Below are 19485 nucleotides of genomic sequence, written 5' to 3'. Positions count from 1 at the left end.
CAATGGAAAGAATCTTTAGTGACAGTTTAGCAGTAGCACAACTTGTGATCAAATTGAAGATAGAAAAAAGCATACTTCACTTGCAAGACAATCCAACAGAGTCTTTGCAATGGCGATCAAATCACATATCATACTCTCCCTACTGAACTCATCACAGGTATCATTACTGACATGAAGACAAATTTGAAATAGTTATATTCATAATTATATTTAATCTAACAAAAGTTCAAAGATGTTAGCATAACTTTCACCATTACCCTGCACACATTTTGTAAAGGTAGGCCACGCACAACTCCACTGCTAGATCAACAAAACTATCAATCTTGAGAAAATCGTCTGGACAGTTTTGGACAATCTGTTCTAACAAATAGGTTTTAGTCTGCTATTAGAAATGCTGGCACTGAATAGCATAAAAGCAGCCAATTTACTAGTCTCATGAAATCCTTCCTAAGGAACAAAAACAATATTCGAAACTGCAGTGCGATATTTTCACAAAGATGATTGATCGAAAGTTTATCATCGAATTACACATCTAAATGCAATTGGTTCAAGATACATTTAAGACATTAGTCTCTGCATGACCAAAAATGAAACGACAAACATGATTTTGGTCATTCCATTTTTTTATGTACTTTTATGTCCCACTCAATTTGTCATATTTTCCATTTTAGTCTTTCCCAATGAATTTACCCCCCATTTTCTATTTTTGGTTATAACCTCACCATTTTAACTCTTTATATTCTCTCTCTTATTTCTGAACACCTCACTACTTTAGATTGTTATACTCAATTTCTTAGTCTCCGTTTCAAAACCAAATGGGGCTAAATGGCCGGGGTAGAGTAGTATATGCCTAGGATGTCACCACTTAAGAGATAGATAAGATTGAATAAGAAAGTAAACAGATAAAAGACATGATTAATACAGAATAGCAGCATTAATTACCTCAGATAAAGTTGTGACAGCAAGAAGATTCCATGAATCTTCCCTTATCCCATACGTGATGGCCTGAATAAAGCAGAAGTTAAAACTGAATCCAAATAACATTTACCATTAAATCATTTATAACATAAATACATGTACAAGCGTCCAAAATACTCCAAATTGTCATTAACTCTATGCATGGGGAGATTGCATTTATAGGATAATATATCGAAAAAGTTTCATTTGTCCACTTTTCTACATACAATGTAAAATAAAATAACCTTCTATGTCAGAGGGAGGAGAGGAAAAAAATCTGCATACAAAATAAGAAGATAAAGAAAGTCATCGAGTGGAGCCCAACACAATGGACTTTTCTCACTAACTAAAAAAAGCCACAATGGCTCTATTCTAGATACGACAAATTACATTGTTAATTACCGGACCTCGGGATTTCTCTAAGACCTTAAATTTGAAAACTCTACAATTTAAATGTCAGTTATGGCTTCTCACCCTTCTCGTTTTCTTTTGACTGGTAGCCGTGCACAACTGCGAGCTAAGAGTGAACAACACTTTTTTTTAATTCTTTTTCTCACAAGGAACCCAACACCTTCGTAAGAGGTAAACCTTAGGCTACATGGGGAAACCCAGATCTCATCCAACCTGGTGGGTTTGGAGGGTGAGGAGGGAGAAACTACAACTTGTCTGCATTGCTAGGGCCTGAGGTCTCGAACCCCAAAACTCTTGGAATATAAGAAGTGTCAAAACTACTTGCTCTACCCCAGGTGGGTTCTAACTTCTAAAAATATTTCATACCAAAATGTATGTGATTTCACCTTGATATTAAAGTGTCAGGGAATCTGTCATGTCCATATAACATAGCTATTGTTACCATTGCTTCAAAAGGAAATTTCACAGAAACAGATATATGGAAATGGAACAATACGAGTAAAGATTTCATAATCATGCACTAGTATACCTAATACAAGTACCAAAAAGTCCTCACAATTTTGGTGGTGGTTTCATCATTAAAATTAGTAATGCAGCCACTCACATGAAGGGAGTGGAAGATACCATTTTGACAGACAATTGTCGCTCCAAGACCTGAATACCTTAAATTATTTAGTACAACCTTCCTCCGTACTTCTTTAGTTCACCATTTCTCCTCTGAATGTGGAAGCTCTTTAAAAAATGGAGCAACTAGAAGAATACAGAGACACATATAATTGGAGGCGGTTATACATAAATAAGGACAAAACGAGACCATGATGATTAGTGTCTTCAAAAGAGTAGAGATTTTCATAGGTCGTGTTGCACCTTCCAATCCATTAACACATCAGCTGGCCTATGAGCTTTCAGTGGAAAAGCAACAAATACTAAAGGCAAGCATTAGTCCAACTGTTGCATGAGCAAAGGCAGTACCTAAACTCTATGCTCATTGAACAACAGTTTCTTGTTCATGGGCAGCAGCAAATTTTTCGATTGGTTCTCAAGAAGGATATTGCAGCTTTAAATATCATATTAAACCAATTTTACAGATGATCAAATAAAATTTATGAAACAGACAAGATGAAGTTGACACGATACATCTAAAGTACAAATATTACCCTGTAACCTAAACTATTTTGTTTTAAGTTCAGTACAAATATTACCCTTTAACCTCAAGTGCTCAACTATTATTATCTGAATTTTCACTACTAACAAGTTCAGTCGGTCCAGTGCATTTCAAAAGTAATAAGTCTAGTCCAGTTTTAATTAAGTTCCATACTAATGCGTTGTGGAGAACAAACCTTAAGAAAGCAAAGCACGAAAAATTGTTCAAATTAATTGTTAATCACAACCTACTCAAACTATAAACTAAATTTCAAGGCAATCGTTTTCCCCTTATTATCCTGTGTGGTCCACTTATTAAGAATGTTTTTGGTCTATTATAAATCGCGGGCTTTGCTATTAGTTTTGGCCATTAATTGATTGCCTGAGCATCATTTCTTGAATATGCTTGCATTAGTGCCTCTTAGATAAATTCCTTCCAGTTTCAATTTTTTTCTGAATTGAACTATCAAAAAGAACTCCTTTACGGGAAAGAAAATTATTCGTTTCAAGGAAATCAAAATAATAAGGGAGCCTTCATTAGAAGTCGTGTTTTAAATCTATTACTTCAACAATTGGTTGCCATATCCCAGTCTAATTAGCCAGAACTAACGGCAAACACAGATTGTAGAATGAAAGAAAACCATAAGAGCACATCATTCGTCCGAGCCTTGTGCACCAACTAGAATACTAAAACAAAAGGGCACTCAAAGAAGAAAAAAAATCATCAGAAATCCTGTAAAAGATAGACGAAAAGCTGAAATAGCTAACCTGCAGCAATTCCCTACAAATTTCCATTGTAAGAAACCCCGTGCTGAAGAAGTATTTGGCACACAATGATCGGAAGACTGGAAGTAAAACTTCACATAACTTCAGAGTTTGAGGCTTTGCTTCTTCAAACTGTGACTCGATATAGTTAGACTTGACAGAAAGTAATAGAAATATCTGCTGATCAACAGCAGCATTTTTTCCCTGAAAAAGAAGAAGCAAAGCAAAGGCCCACAAAAACTGAAAATCTTCAAAACGCAGCTCAACCATGCTGTATCCAGACACAAAATTCTTCAACATTTTATCCTCATTTTGATTTAATGACTTGCTCAAACTGATATCCCCAGGAACAGCATCTAAAGCAACAGCTTGCAAAATGACTGGCCAGGATTCATCAAAACAAGATTTCAACTTTGAAGCAACCAGCGGTGACTTGATTCCCTCAAGAAATGGCTTCCACTGTAACATAAGATAATGAACAGAAATAACTTCAAATTAGGGAATTAATGAGCTATTAAATCATCTATATGAATTTGATTCAGCAATAGAGCTAAAGGACAAATAGTTCATTAACATACATTTTTCTTTAACTGAAGGTTAAAGCAAAGAAAACAGTAGTCCTTCAGGATCCCTATCCAACGCTTTCCTAATATCTGGGAGCTTTTAGAAAATAGAGGAAACAGCGCCACATACTCATCAGGGACCTCAGCTTGGTGCGCCCTCAATAAGGTGTATGTATAGCATTTTAGAGAAGCATGTGCAGCAAGCAATCTTATTTTGATCTACAAGCACATAGGATAGATAAATGTCAACAGCAGCAGCTACATAAGCCGAGACACTTAATCCAAAAATAAGAAGATACCAAATCAATAACAGCAACTGAACATTTGAGCACCTATGTTATACCTTGCAAGAGACCCATTCTGCAAAAGAGGGATAATAAAGGTCCTCAAATTCATTCAGTGGTCCGGAGATCAATGAAAATATTCTCTTAATGGCAGCTTGATCTCCACGAATTGTACCACTAATCAGTATCTGGAAAAGAAAAACCTCTTAAAGCATAAAAATAATAGATATGAAAATTATAGTAAGTTATAGTTAAAAAGTCCCAACCTTAGTCGCCAGTTGTAACCCTGCCTCGAGGAGAATAGGGCTTGAAGACATGTTCAAAGCAGAGCGAAGTGCAGATACTAGTTGGGCCTGACATAATTCACAATCTGAGAGTTGATTTAAGAATAATAGGATTTTTGTGTAAAACCCATTTGTACCCATATATTTTCAAGGAATTGATCGCTTTTGAAAACCATTCTTGTAAAAAAAACTTATTGAATTTACCACCTTCAACCAGCTGAATCTATTACTTTCCCATTACAAATGTCCTGCACGATCCTCATCCTTACAAGTGCAAGGGTATATTGCCAAAATACAAGTGCCAACGTTGGTAAATTTCAAGAAATTGGAACAATTATCAACCAGGTTGATTTGCCAAAATATTTCTCGAGGAAAAACCTATTTACATTTTAGTTTTTGACCAAAAATTTTATCTTTTAAAATGGAGTGGAACTTGGAACTAATAAAAATATAGGAGTCAATTCCTTGATGTAATTTATAGGATTCATCCGGCTTACCTGGTATTGTTCTAATAGAAGCCCTCCAGGAAGTTCGGGATCAGATGCTTCTCCAAACTGAAATTGAAAGTTGGAACTAGTAAGTCTTTGATCATAAATAAGAAATGTGATACATTGCAATTGTTTGCTACAGTTTTTTCAGCTGTTGATTGTTGAAAGTTGGAAACTGGTTCTTCATAATGAAAACACCTGTCATATCTTGAACTAGTTATACTGTCTACTTTCTTTGTCCCAAGACTTCTGTAACACTTATTAATTTATTGCAGCTGACATTGCACATTTATAACCACCATAAACCTTTTACACTTGCCCTAGCCCCTCCATCCTACAATAGTTGTCAATTCCTTTTTTAGATGTGAGTAGTTGTCAAGTTTCTGATAATTATTTATTAACTCTTAATAGACTACAAAATAAAATGCCCCATGAATAAAATTCATGAAATAATGAATGAAGGAACAAAAATAAAACAACAACTAGAATGATCCGTCTGCATATATCCTATAAATTCTTTTGACATGACTGAAGGAGCTGAATGTGTAAAGTTTGGCTAAACCCACGATCTGCCTGCATATATCCTATAAATCCTTACAACTAGGATAATCATGCACCTTTTTTTCTCTATTGTTGGCAAATTATTCATTGGTAATGCTAAAAGTTTAGCTAAACCTCATCATTTCACATGTCCTACCTTGTCCATGATGGTAGATAGAAGCCCTACACCAGTTGGCTGCATATTCTCAAAACTAATGGTACTGATCTGAAATGTTGACAAAAAAGTTACTCACCTTCATCAATATGTAACAGGTATGAAACTAGCTCAAGTGTAAAAGCTTAACAACCATAACGTCAACATGAGCACCTGATAAGCTAGAGATATTAGCTCCTGTAGTTGAAGAACAAGCCAATCACCACTAGAAGATCCCTTTTTCTGTTTTCTAGCCAATAGTAAATCAAAATGGGCAGGTTCCTTTCCAACAGCTGTTGGCAAATGACTAAGACACCTGAAATCAAACCAAAGAAAATTAAGAGACTGGAAAAGCGCACAGATATTGCTTGTCTACATTATCATTATGGATATATGCCCCACACGACATCCAGTAAATTTGATAAGCCAGCAGTTCTTTGCTTACAATCCAATCCTAGCCCATTAATAGTAGCTTAAAGATATAAGCACACCATAAATCGCCTTAAAACATCACAAGAATGGTCTCATATATTAGAAATATGTTATCTTCTCCTAACAACCTCATCGTTCTAAAGAAATCCTATACAAGCTGAATAAATCAACTCTGTCAAGAAAAATTTACTGTGACAGCAGTTGATAATATTGGCAAAAAATAACAGAAGAGATTAATGTTGAATGCAAAGGAACATACTCAGCCGCAAAGACTCGTGTCCTGTATCTAAGATGCTTTTCTCTTTTAGTATTCAAACTGAACGAATCCAATGAATAATTTTCATTTGGAATGGACTTTCCACTAGAAACCATATTTTCATCATCTTCTCCAAGACCTAATCCTAAGTCACCTTCAGAAGCATTCATCGAATCTTGTTCAGTGCCGCTGTTAATTACAGAATCTCTAGATGATGTTGCAAGTACCTGGACGCAACTGAATTAGTGAAAATGACAATGTAAAAAATCATATAAAAAAACAGAAACATCATGCAGCATCAGATATAGGAAAGGTTAATCGGATGTTCAGTTCTTTTGTGAAGTCGACAAAAATTAAATTGAACAAAAATAACTTTTTTAGCTAGCTAATTGACGATTTTTGTAAGCACTTTTATAATTGTTGGCTCTTAAAAAGAGTGCTGGAAGCCTAGCACTATATATGTAACTTTGATGATATAGACAAGCATTTACTTAATAAACTTCAATAAAAATCAATTCAAAAAACATGCTTTTGTTTCTTAAATGAACAAACAACCAATAAATGTGTAATAGCAAGCAGACTTTAATATGCCCCACAAGAAAAAATAAAAGAAAATTTGGATGTTTGAGACTTTGTGGAATAAAAATAGCAAGGCGAAAATCGTCTTTATCCATTTTTCTTCTGAATTTGGGGATTGATTACAGCTTTTTTTCTTTTCCCAGATTATAACAACCTCTATGATTCTGTGAGGGTAAGGTCGTATACCTCCAACCCTCCTGCATGATTATAACAGTGAATTGACAATGAATCCTGATCTTCATTTTAATATGGAAAGAAAGGAACTTGAGCCTCAGAAGATAAAATCCCTGAGGCCAGAGCCTCTCTAATGGGATTCAATTATTTTCATCTTTTAAAACATAAACCTGATTAATAATCTTGATTGCTAATGCATCAGAAAACTTCTATTCAAATTCCTTCTTAACTGAACACTCCAGATCCCAAAGATATCCATAAACCCAATTATTTTTAATACAAATAACAGTACTATGAAGACAAGGTATTATTACAGACAGCTTGCAATTGCAATGGTCAACTAGATCCATGTCTCCAAATGTTTTTATAATGTGTTATAAAGGTGTAAAGCATGGTTTTTGAATTAAAGAGGGAAACTTTGTCAATACTCTTTGTGCTGCTTTTGGTGGATCAAACATATGAAGAAAGATGAACTGATTTAAGAATAGGGTGTTTTATGAAAATGGTTTCCGCGCTTTGAACACCCTTTCTCCATAGTCGGTTTATTTCACTTGAACACACTTGAACTATACATGTCTAAACTTATTAAACCTGAATTTAAATGACAACACAAACATTATTGTATGCTCTGCCTAAACTTAAAACAATCATTGCCTAAAATAGCAGAGTGTGGTCTGCAAGGATAAACACCACCTTGATCCTTATTTGAATACTTTATTTGCAACTCAATATTCTCAGAAAAAGTAAAAAATTTAATTGAGTCTTAAAATATCATTCCCTCCCTTCTGCATAATAAGACCTGATTTAACTCCCAAACTTAATTGACTTGACCAGTGACATCTTAATATTTATTTCTTAAATATAAAAGTATTTCCAGGATCAGTATCTAATATGTAGAAACAAAAATGGTTACAGTTGGCAAGCTCGCATCAAACATTCAATATGGCCTTTTCTACTGGCTACCAAGAAGATATGTGGAGGGGGAATTTTCACCGAGTTTACATTACCAGCTTTCGACATATTGATATCCAGTGAGAAGGGCAGGTGGGACAGGATGCATAAAGCAAGCGCATTATAGTTAATCGAATCAAGTTCCCAATCCTGTGAAATCAGATAAATGAGACACATGTTAAGCTTGAATCTGAAACCATAGCAATCATGCATCCCCAAACATAAAACATATTTCTACCCACTGCCAAATCCCCATGGCACCTCTTGCGTTTCATAAACATGTATTTGCTCTCCGTTTCTCTCTGTGACCACCCTCATCCTTAAATAATAATACTGTAAATGCCAACCCAAATAAGAAAATAGATAGAACCATCAGCAAATCAAAATCAAATAAAGCAAACTAAAAAGTTGGATTGTAAATCCTGTCAATCAAATAACTCTACAAGAATGCTTCACAAGTATGCACCATAAAACTAACTGGTGTAGACAAACAGAGAAACATAAACTTAAAGATGCTCGTAAAAGGATAATAGAAGTAGAAATGAAGATTAATTGATAAAAATATTAATTTTATTTTAGGTGACAACATACTAATGCTAATAATAGAAAAGATAGAAAAGAATAAAAGTAACAACAATCTTATTTTTGATATCGTGATCAGAACTGGGACAATGATGATAGCTAAATCCAAAAAAAAATAAAAATAAAAAAAATAAAAAAAAACTTGTTAGAAATTAGAGGAATAAGATAATGGCAAGTCACCATAATAAACCATATTAAGAAAGTTGTCCTTCTAAGATCCATATCATTTTAATATGGTACACGGTACACAGCCTTTCTGATTCTACATACCCTGCCCCACCCCCTAGTTCCCCTACTCTCCGCACCAGCATGACTTAGGTTAGGACTCCGAAAAGGCTATGCCAAAAAGAAATTTCAAACACAATTCATAGAACCTCAAATTACAACTATAAATGAGCAGTAGAATGCAGTCAAACGATGTCTATAAATAACATTTTCATAATAAAGTTCTCTCTTACTCCGCATCAGTTTCTTCATCCAGCATGTGAAATAAAATTTCCTCTATTTTTTCTTGAATTACAGAAGCCTGAAACATATCAGAATATATGATCAGCTAGTCATCAGATTTTGCAGGGGACAAAAAGAATATAATGTTACGACCCTGGGATACTATTAAGTCATGCAACAGATATAAAGTATATAGAAGATTGGGAAAATGTCAGAAAAGATTACAGAAAAATATGCTGTTGGCATCAAGAAAAGTTTGAGAAGCCTGAATTCAGTTTCAGATATCCAAAGAAGCACAAATATGCCATAACAAAATTTGTGTCCTAATTCAAAAATAGATACAAAAAAACATGCGGTATAATCACAAAAATAAATGAAAACATGCTGAGTAATGACCAAAAAAATTCTTGGATATGAACCATGGGTAAAAAGCAGTAAAAGAGGCAGCAGTGAGAAGGGGTCATGAATGACTAAAGGGTAGAAGGCAAGGAAGTAGTCGTTAAACGATGGCACTCAAATTCGATTGTAGATGCATGTTCTCTTGCAGAAATGGCAAGATCACGCTGCTAGCAGCCTAGCACTTAATCAAAGAATCTAGGGGCATAATTTCAAATCTATGGATTAGCAATTAGCATTCATCTTTCAATGTCAAATTCCAACATGAAATAGATTTTGCAAAATTGGCTTATATACCGCAAACCTTCAGCATTTGTCAAAGTCATCTTCAAAGCTTACCGAATCCTTTTCTATAAGATGGCGCAAGGTTGATATAGCCAGATGCCTTAACGTTGGCTGTCACAAAGACCAATCACATATTCAGAAAGGAAAATAGATAATGTGAGACCTAAAGGTAGGAAAGGGAGCAAAGAGAACATCACTAACACCAAAAAAGAGCACCTGTCTTGAGGATAGAGTTGGAAGAAGAGTTTGCACATGAGAGTGCACAGAAAGAGCCTGGGGTGCAAAAAGAACTAGCTGTTGAGTAAAACGTACATTCCTGCAAGAAAGTGGTATATCATACTTGTATCAGCGAAACAATACAGATCCATATAAGAAAAGAATGTGTTCAAAGAAGTATTAAAGCATGCTCTCCAGAATATAAATGAAGAATCAGAACCAATACAGAAACAACATCATAAATCAAGGTAATTAATAACTTAGGTGACATACTCAAGGAGAGTTGCAGTTTCCTCGCAAGAGCTAATCTCTGCAATCACAGACTGAATAAAATAATTATTAAAACAACCTCATAAGCAAGTATATTATTCATTGACAACAGACAATCAAAAGAAATGAATTTGGATGGGGATTCTTCAAAAAATAATATATGCTTCAGTCTAAGTTATCATCACTATACTAACTTTCAAAATTGGCAAATATAATGAACATCGTTGTTGCCTATACTTTTCATTAATCCAAAATGTTACTTTAGAGGGAATCTACAACTATTACTTCTACTGTTCTTGAGCATAATCCTGTTTACGTATGGTATAAAGGTGGTTATTATTAGTCATATGATGCTGAGAAAACAGAATTTCATCATTTTCTATGGTCCATCATAAACGATAAACGCCTTAAAGGTATGAAGCTTAAAAAGAGAGTCCCTTGAAGAGGGGGAGAGAGAGAGAGAGAGAGAGAGAGAGAGACAATGACAGAGCAGCAAAACCTACTATTATCTCAAACTGCTGGAAAGACGGTGCCTGAAGTATATACAGGAAAATAGTCCAAAGAGAACAATTACCATAATGCATCTAATTATTACAATACCTTGCAGTGTGAGAAGAAAATGCTGCCTGAAGCAAGCTCGGGACCAAGTACGGAAACAATAGCATTTATAAGACGCCCAATTCCTTGCTGAAGATCCACCCATCCATTTTCCTCGGACAATAAAATCTCCAGCCCAAGGTTAAGAGTTGCCTATGATTTTGAACCAAAAATTATTGCATATCCATGAGGTAGAAAGACGTAGAAATACACACCATGCATGGTAAAGGTAACACCGGATACTCAGAAAGTTTAAACAAGACATAAGAAGAAAAAACGAGAAAATTTTGTTTTAGTAAAATCAATGGAATACAACAATATCAAACACCAAAGGGCGTCTCTCATGTGCAAGAGAAGCAGCATGATAAATAAGATTAAAAGAAAAAAGAAAAAAAGCTGCCCTTTTGTGCTGCAATGAAAACCATTATTCAAAAGCCAAGCTGAACAAATGGCAGTGCAACACAGATTCCCAACTATCAGGTCCACCTTCCGGAAAAAATTCCTGCCGTCCTCTCACCACCACCTGAACACCAAAGAAACTAGCTTACATACTTCAGCGACCTAGCCCTTCGGTAATCCTCCTTTTCCAAGCCTTAAGATCCTATTTGGCTTCACCATGTTACACCTGAATTATCTCAAACCAACTAACAGGTTCCAAAGAAAATGAACCTGAGAAGGTAATCAAATGATTCATCCTACCACACAGTCACCAGGAGAGAAGAATGGGAAGAAGGTAATCAAATGATTCATCCTACCTAGCAAGACAAAAGTTTCTCTTTTGCATATCCCCAGCAGGAATTTAACCTTCAATCATTTCTTAAACCACCCAAAAAAACGGAGCGCGGAATGGGAAGAAGCAGAAGAAGCAAGAGGCAAGGCAAGCACAATAGCCAATAAAGAGACAGGATTAGAAAAAACCTTCAAGAAAGTGGAAAAACTCTACCAAAAAGGATTCCCGGAAAGCATTCAATACATTTCAACTATTTCGCTAGTGTTAAAACGGGCTCAAACCGCACTAAGGCGATGTGCTTCTCCGGTCTAGGCATGAAGGGCAAAACCACAACCCTCATTGAAGTGAGGCACAATGCCTATAATCAAAGATTCTGTATGCAAAAACAGGCTGCAGATTTCACATTTAATCCACTAGACCTTTTATGCTTAATCAGAAACAACCCAGCCCTCACTGTTTCACAGTTGCAAACTTGTGATTTCAAGTTGTGAATGGCCATTCACGCCTAGTGTGCCACAAGTACAAATTTCCCTGTAATTGCTTTTGAACAAGATGAATATTCCTACTACACTCAACATGACCGATTTGTACAAAAAGAAAAAAAAAAAAAAAAGCTAGCTTGATGCCTCTAATGGAGTATGGAGCTGCTGCCTAGAAAATGCGTAGTATAGTATTAGTAAACCACCACTAATATACCTCATGCGTTTTAAAATTAAGTTTCTACAATATGATCAAATGACAGCTATTGGACTATAGCTTTCAAAAGAAAACTAGAAAAGCAACAGCCAAAGCTTTATAATAGGATGATAGACCAATAACAAGCTTACAAAAAGGTAGCTACCTGAACATGAGATACATATGAGAAACCAGCAGCCTCAATTGTTAAAAGTAGTCCGTGCAAGGACCAGATTTGTAATCCAGCCACTGAACTTTTTGCTAGCGCTGAAATTGAACTAACAGTTGCAGGCACCAAACTTGACAATGCCATACCACCAGCACTGCAGAAAAGAGAAGATATTGAAATTTTCTTTGAAGTGTCGAAGCAGAAGAGGTCATAAACATACACTCATACTATGTTTCTATGCTGCTACTTGAATGAAATGGGATTGTAGAAATATTGAAATACCCCCCCCCCCCCTCCCCCTCCCCCTCCAAAGGCCGCCTTAGAAAAGTGTTGTCATAAATGAGAACACAAATAAACCCGAAGATCTGACAAAGCAAGAGCACACAAGTTCAATTTGAAACTTATGTAATATCAGATTCACGCTAAGTCTCAGCTAAAGAATCCATCCAACAACGTACGTCTAGTGGATGAAGGCTTGGTCAATTGTCTTACTGGCTTCAAACAGGAAAAGAAGCCTAGATGGTTCACATAAGTTTTTAACAATTAGGTGATGACAATAACATAGGCTATGGCTTAGTTATTAAATGTTAAAACTGGCATTTATTTCTACAAGACTTCCAAACTGGATTCACACAACAGTAAAATCTCATTTTTAAATTCCCAAGAAACCTTCACAAATCCAAAAGGTAATACAAAATAGTTATACAAGTATAAAATTGAAGTGGTTGCGTAAATGCATCACCCAACATACTCGTACCAAGCTAAGAAGCTAGAAGTAAATAAAACGATATTAACTAATCACAAACAAAATCTCAATTATACATTTCACTTCAAAAAATTCTCAATATAATTAGGAGTCATATGTCTTTGGAGGACAGAAATAAAGTAATTCCTGTAGAGAGTGAAAATATTAGTGTACCTGTGATGGATGCAACCAAGTGCCACGGAAATAGAACCAGCATAGCTTGCATCTGTTGCACCTACCAGATCACCAAGGAGAGTCTTTGTCTGGTAGGATACCAAAGTCCGGCATGATACAAAGGCCAAGCAAAATAAATACAAGGAGGAAAGAAGTAGAATTAATGTCAGCACAACACAAAATAGAGCCAAAAAGAATTTGAAGTCATGAACAAGTAACAGACGAATGTGAAACTGACCATCTTTGCAGTAAAAGTATCACTTCCTAGGCGAGCTAATAGTCCAAGACCTTCACAGGATGCTCTACGTACAGATGCAGATATATCGCCCTCTGCCAGAATACTCTGGAACCAATGAGTTCATAATGATTTTCTTGACAAGACAATCATATTAACCTTTAATCCTGAAGCATATATTTTATGTTTCCCATAAAACAAGAAAGTAACCAAATAAATTGCTCTATGATGAAATTAATAATATGAAGCCCCACGAAACTGAATTAACTGATCTTATTTAGATCCCCAAAAGTCAAATCATCTCATTTGCAGTCGCACAAGATCATCAACTCATCCAGATGTCAGTCATGATCAATCATCATGCTATGACGTTGATATATCTTCTCTTTCATCTCTTCTCCATTTCCTTTTCCCCTTTGGCTTGATTCAATCAAACTAAAAGACGGGCATCACTGCCATTATGTCTAATACTCTAATGTTAGAAAGCAATCCCAACTGTTATCGTTACTGGACATTGATCGCAGTGCAAGGCGCTGGTGGTGACATAGAGAGTCAAGTTGCTTCACATCACAAGGGAAGCGATAAATCACAACCAACACGTGAAGAATTCGTGTGGAAAGAAATGATATACAGCAAGGAGAAAAGAAAGAAGAAGAATAAAAAAGTAATATGAATTTATTTGGTGCCAAAATGTATTATATTTGGATGGATGATAAATATATACATCAGCAAGGCATCAATAATGAGACACCCAAATGCTAAATAGCGCCAAGAAAGACTCATGCCTTGAAGCTGCCTACCATGAAGCAATTTATCTACAAAATCAAGATTTGTCTAATATAGCTCAGAAAAAGTCAACCCCAGTCATAAAAAAGGCTTGAAGCCTTGACAAGAAGCTATACCCTATAAATCTTGTTAGTTACTTTCTCTTTAACTTTTAAGTGCACCAATAAACTGCTAACAGAACCATCTTCCACATTTCCACAAGCCAAACTTTCTTCATTCTTCTTATTTAAGCTACAAAAGTATATTTTAAAGAGCATGGATGGACCCATCTCGTAACAAACAAGTTTAATGACAATTGCCAAAGAAAGAAACTCACATGTTTTATTAAAAGCCAAATAGTCCCCTATACAAGTAATAACTAAGACGCAGTCTAGAGATGACTTGTTGCTTGTTTCTTAGACTTATTTTTTGTCAACCATTGTCGATTAGTGTTCATTCCAATGATGTCGCAAGCAGTTTTTATGTCTGAACTATTACTTGAAGGCCTACTAAGTCAGAGAACAATCCACACACCTTGGTGAACTATCATCTCCTTAAGCTGGTGACAGAAGCTTTTGATAAGATGAAACACTACAATAAATGCTAATTCAGTGATATCAGATTGACAAAAGTAAAAGTCAAGACTTTTATTTGAGCCTCTGTAAAAGGTTTGAAGGCAAAGGACCAAACCTCAGAGCAAAACCCCTCCAAACAGTGGCATCAAACACATTCTTCTAAATCAGGTTAACTTAAACAAATAGGAGTATATGTTATTTTCTCTCTCCGATAAGGATCCAAACATGTTTTTAAAAATGATTGACAATTATTTTTGTTCTTTCTTTAATAATTGGAAGTGGTTTTTTGTAATTGAAAAAGTGTATGGTCGAGAACTTCCTAGATGAATGAAATGTACATTTAAAATTCCTTGGTTGTCTTATACTACTAAGAAATAAAAATATAGTTCTATTGTGAAATGGATTCAGTAGATTAAAAGAAAACAAAAGTAAAGAGTAAAGACCTGAATGTTAACGGCTAGCCAAGCAGCCACATTAAATAATTACCTGAAAGATATTCTGCAGCAGGTTTAATATCTCAGACCCCAACGGCTGAGAACGGAGAGAAAGCAGAGCCTGAAAACAAAATCCACAGGGTTTAAATGAAGCAGAAGCAGCAAATTAAATAAAAGAAACACTACACTTCTGCAAGATATATTGCGAACCTTCAAGCCAGCAAGCAATCCAACACATATGTTGTTAACAACGGTTGCGTGCAATGATTGTCTTTTCCCTGATTTAAAAGATTGCTCGATCACTCCAAGCAATGATCGCATCCCACCATTATCCTGAATGAGAAAGAAATAATCCCACTATCAATAAGTATTCATAAAAAGTACTCATTGATGGATATCCCTTGAAAAGAGCTGCAAAGGCAACCTCAACATCCTCACCTGAACTGCGAACATTGTTCCAAAACACAGAAGCTTCTGGTTGACAAGCATCTTATTAACACTCTCCGGCTACAGGATGGAAATAGAACACAAGATAAACAAACAAATAAACAAATAAAACCTAAAGAGAAAAGGGTGAGAGAAAAAGAGAGTGGAACTATAGGTAAAATAACAGAACCACCAAAGTAGTATCTAGATCTAAAATGGGAACAGTATGTGGGCAAGAGATAAGAACTCGATACAGGAAATTTCAGATTGTTAAAAAAGTAACTAGATAGGCAACACTGTAACAGTATTAGAAGTTCCAAAGATTCGTTCTCCACTAAAGTAGACAAATCCACCCTCCTTTGCTCTGATCTTCCCACAACCACAACTTCCATAGCCCTAAACCCATCCTTGAACTTCAGACAAACAGCTGAATACACTGACAGATAGAAAACCAAAAGCGAGTGGTAAACCCCCATTTGCAGGCAGATAAGGATCTGCAGCTCCTAATGAATACTGATCTCTCCCACTTGCTCCCCCCTCATCTCCCTGCCACAGCACCACCGTCCAAAACCCAGACCCCTAAGTTTGCCATGTTTTCAGCATGTTCTCCAAGAAAACATCAAAGCCCCATATTTGAAATACTAGTCTTTTGTGAAAAAGAACTAATCCTATAAGCCAAGTGAGCAAAAAAGAACAACAGATTTTGATGAGCTACTCTCATATGAACGTGCACCAGTATGTTTGTTTTTGGCTCTAACACTAACATAAATATCGGTACTCGAAATATTGATCTATTTACTGCAAATATGCAATAGAACATTAGTTGCCAATATCTTGTTCCCGAAAGAATAAAAGTTAAGGAATTTAACCTTACATAAGTCTTTATCTCAAATTGCCCAAACATCACTTAAAATGATTGCTTACGCACACATATTTCAAAAAAGAGTGTTACCTCGGGAAAACTTGGAAGTTCAGGATCCCAAATACAGGGCATGAGACCATTTTTGCCACCCTCAAATGCACGAAGCTCATCTTCAAACCAATCCCTTCATGATTACAATCAAATAAACATCAGAGAGATGAGACGGGAGATAATATCAAAGTTACATTTGACATCTCATTTGTAATGATCATTCTTCTAGAAGGTTGAAGTACAAATTCTACAGGTATTAGCATTATTACACGGTAGAAAATGTTGAGCTTTATGAAAGGATCGAATTAAGATAATGTGGCAAAGATTCACATGTTAAGGCTGATGTGTGGGAGACTGGGAATACCTTGAGATAAAGAATTAGGAATGAGGATTTTAGAGAAAAATTTTAGTTGCGGATACTGATAGTAAGTTCACCAAAAATTAACTATGTAGATTTCAGCATATAGGATGTCAACCAGAAGATGCACCCATAAGGAAAATATAGAATTGGGTTAAAGGGATTTTTGAAGATGCTAAAAAGGCCAAAGAGGACTTTGAAAAAGTTACAGATAACTTCATTTGGTTCTATTTACTTGCAACATGGTCTGCTGTTTTCTCTCACAAAATGTTAGATATGGTTGCAAGTAAATAAATGCGGAGGAAGTATGAGAAAATTTTTCAAAAGCATATAGCACTAGATTATAGATAGAAGTTTAAGGAGGAAGTGGATCTTTGTGAACAACCAAAGGAGATAAATAACTAATATATGCACTCGGACCCATCCGTTAGGATTGCATTAATTGGTATTATCAAACTTCTTATCAATAAAAACTAGTAGATAACATAGTGCAAAAACAAGGTTGCATCACCACATCGCGACCGTATAGTAAAGGTTTTTTAGTTCACTGTAACCGAAATATAGGTCGTATTAATCGTGAAATCATCCGCATTGTCTGCAAAATCCGCTTTACGATCGTTACTGTTACCACGACCGAAACTGTATATTTGAACTATGGTAGAACGACAAAAGAGTGGCATAAGGAAATGAAAATTCATAATAATCAAAACAAATCTATTCGAAGCAATACATAAGAGAGGCATAAAAAAAGAACTGGGTGGAGTATAATTACCTTCCAGGAATCCATGGGCCCAGCCAAGCATCTCTTTTGTCTAAAAGCTGTCTCAAGCATGAGCTTTCTTCATAAGAGGAAGGATTCCTGTGATACAGGTAAACAAGGATACAACTCTTCAACAGTGACAACAATGAATATAAAGTACCATAAAAGCAAAAGAGAAGCATAGAACAAAATCAAACAAACATATCAACATCTCAAACAAAATGAAAATTTTTGCATGGCAATACCTAAATGGACCACTACATAGATGGAGAAGCTTAGGATGATCGTTTCTATAAGCAATTGGATCAGAGAGAGACTGATATGCTATTAATGTCCTTATTATTAGCACGTCGACAGCAGCTTTTGTTCCAGGAAAGTCTTTAGAAGCTAATAAAGATACATGTGATAATGCACTGTTCAAAATGCCGAAAAAATAGTCAGTACGTTGGACAATAACCCAAAAGTAATTTGGGCAGGTTGAACAGAACTTCAATTGGAATACTAAGTACCTGCTAAGATATACTAGCACTGGCTGCAGAAGAATCCCATAATTCACAGCCTTTGGAGAAAGAAAACATTTAATAAATGCTGTAAGAGCATCTATAGCTGCGGACCACACACTGAGAAACACAATTTTCATGCAAACTTTAGCAATAAGTTCACAGCATTTTATAAATTAGCAACAAGGAAAACAGAGCAACCTCATGAAATTATTTCTAACATACACAAATTAACTATTAACAGTTAAAATGTTCGTCTCCCTTCTAATAACTCAAAATCAAGGAAGAAGGAAAAGAAAAAGAGCTCAGTTTAAGCTCGATGCTAGTTCCACAGCTCATTGCCACCACCTTTTTGCACCAGCCAGGTGTTTTAGAGAAGGGAGTGGGAGGGAGGACAAAAGATCTCTTCCAGAGCACATGGGAAAAATCAAACGCTAAAACTTCCTTCTTGAAAACAAGAATCATATGAAGTAAAAGGCAAACATGTTAGTAGCTAATCTTTTAAATATATGCAGCATAAGCTTACCAGCCATGAATCTTAGAAACAAGGAAATAGGCTGAGAATGTCTGCCTTGACCAATCCAAACAGACAACTTCTCTGACTTTCATTGAACAGAAGATAATTTCACACAAGACCAATGACATAAAGATTGTGAATTGGTCAAATGTAGACTCCGATGAGCAAGGCCTAGAGAGGAAAACAGGTCTGGTGATAATAGATTACATTTAATAGTCTATATTTGCCATATTTCTATGCTATCCTTTACATGATTACTCTTTGAGCTTTTGAGCTATCCTTTGCATGATTATCTCGATAACTTTATCGCTTGCAGGACCTATTTAACACAAAAACTTCAAGAAAATTCTAAGCATGCATCACAAAGTTTTCTTTAGACATGCCCAACATATACTAAATAATAACTAGCATCCAAATTGTGAAATGGTTTCTAATCATAATTTTGCTCTGCCATTGTTCCTATTCTATCAAATTATCAATCCCTTTTTCTCTTACGGCTACAGTATCAAGTATATAGTACAGTTAAGATGATCAGATGTATCTCGGTTCCAAATTTAGTGGGGTATTGTTTTTAAGAGAATAGTAGCAAAAGTAGACAAATTGTCCTCAATTGGCTTACCATATTTTAGAAGCCAAATCTCCACTATGTTGAATTTCAAGTTCTTGATTTCCACTGAATAAGGGAGCCCATAAGGCAAGAATGTCAAAGGTTTGATCTTCAAGCTCCTGGAGGCA

General features: G+C 35.6%; 1 protein-coding gene across 2 annotated transcripts in view; it reads right to left on the bottom strand.

Annotated features, from left to right (window-relative positions):
• Window positions 1–19485, bottom strand: part of LOC130804340 (protein SWEETIE) — a 36866-nt gene that overhangs the window by 3782 nt on the left and 13599 nt on the right. For both annotated transcript variants that reach the window (XM_057668742.1, XM_057668743.1), the window contains 28 exons: window positions 19370–19476; window positions 18243–18353; window positions 17979–18146; window positions 17746–17832; window positions 16655–16748; window positions 15715–15783; window positions 15487–15609; window positions 15329–15397; window positions 13506–13610; window positions 13268–13356; window positions 12346–12502; window positions 10778–10927; window positions 10181–10230; window positions 9908–10007; window positions 9746–9802; window positions 9022–9089; window positions 8038–8131; window positions 6281–6504; window positions 5764–5905; window positions 5593–5661; window positions 4905–4961; window positions 4390–4476; window positions 4183–4311; window positions 3855–4058; window positions 3280–3735; window positions 943–1005; window positions 258–355; window positions 76–166 (listed from right to left, as the gene is read on the bottom strand). In XM_057668742.1, coding sequence (XP_057524725.1) covers window positions 76–166; window positions 258–355; window positions 943–1005; window positions 3280–3735; window positions 3855–4058; window positions 4183–4311; window positions 4390–4476; window positions 4905–4961; window positions 5593–5661; window positions 5764–5905; window positions 6281–6504; window positions 8038–8131; window positions 9022–9089; window positions 9746–9802; window positions 9908–10007; window positions 10181–10230; window positions 10778–10927; window positions 12346–12502; window positions 13268–13356; window positions 13506–13610; window positions 15329–15397; window positions 15487–15609; window positions 15715–15783; window positions 16655–16748; window positions 17746–17832; window positions 17979–18146; window positions 18243–18353; window positions 19370–19476 — 3318 coding nt within the window. The remainder of the gene's footprint in view (window positions 1–75; window positions 167–257; window positions 356–942; window positions 1006–3279; window positions 3736–3854; window positions 4059–4182; window positions 4312–4389; window positions 4477–4904; window positions 4962–5592; window positions 5662–5763; window positions 5906–6280; window positions 6505–8037; window positions 8132–9021; window positions 9090–9745; window positions 9803–9907; window positions 10008–10180; window positions 10231–10777; window positions 10928–12345; window positions 12503–13267; window positions 13357–13505; window positions 13611–15328; window positions 15398–15486; window positions 15610–15714; window positions 15784–16654; window positions 16749–17745; window positions 17833–17978; window positions 18147–18242; window positions 18354–19369; window positions 19477–19485) is intronic.

Source organism: Amaranthus tricolor, chromosome 17, assembly GCF_026212465.1.
Source record: "Amaranthus tricolor cultivar Red isolate AtriRed21 chromosome 17, ASM2621246v1, whole genome shotgun sequence".
NCBI classification, from domain to species: domain Eukaryota; kingdom Viridiplantae; phylum Streptophyta; class Magnoliopsida; order Caryophyllales; family Amaranthaceae; genus Amaranthus; species Amaranthus tricolor.
Note: the sequence above shows the minus strand (reverse complement) of the source record. Positions and strands in the feature narration are given on the sequence as shown.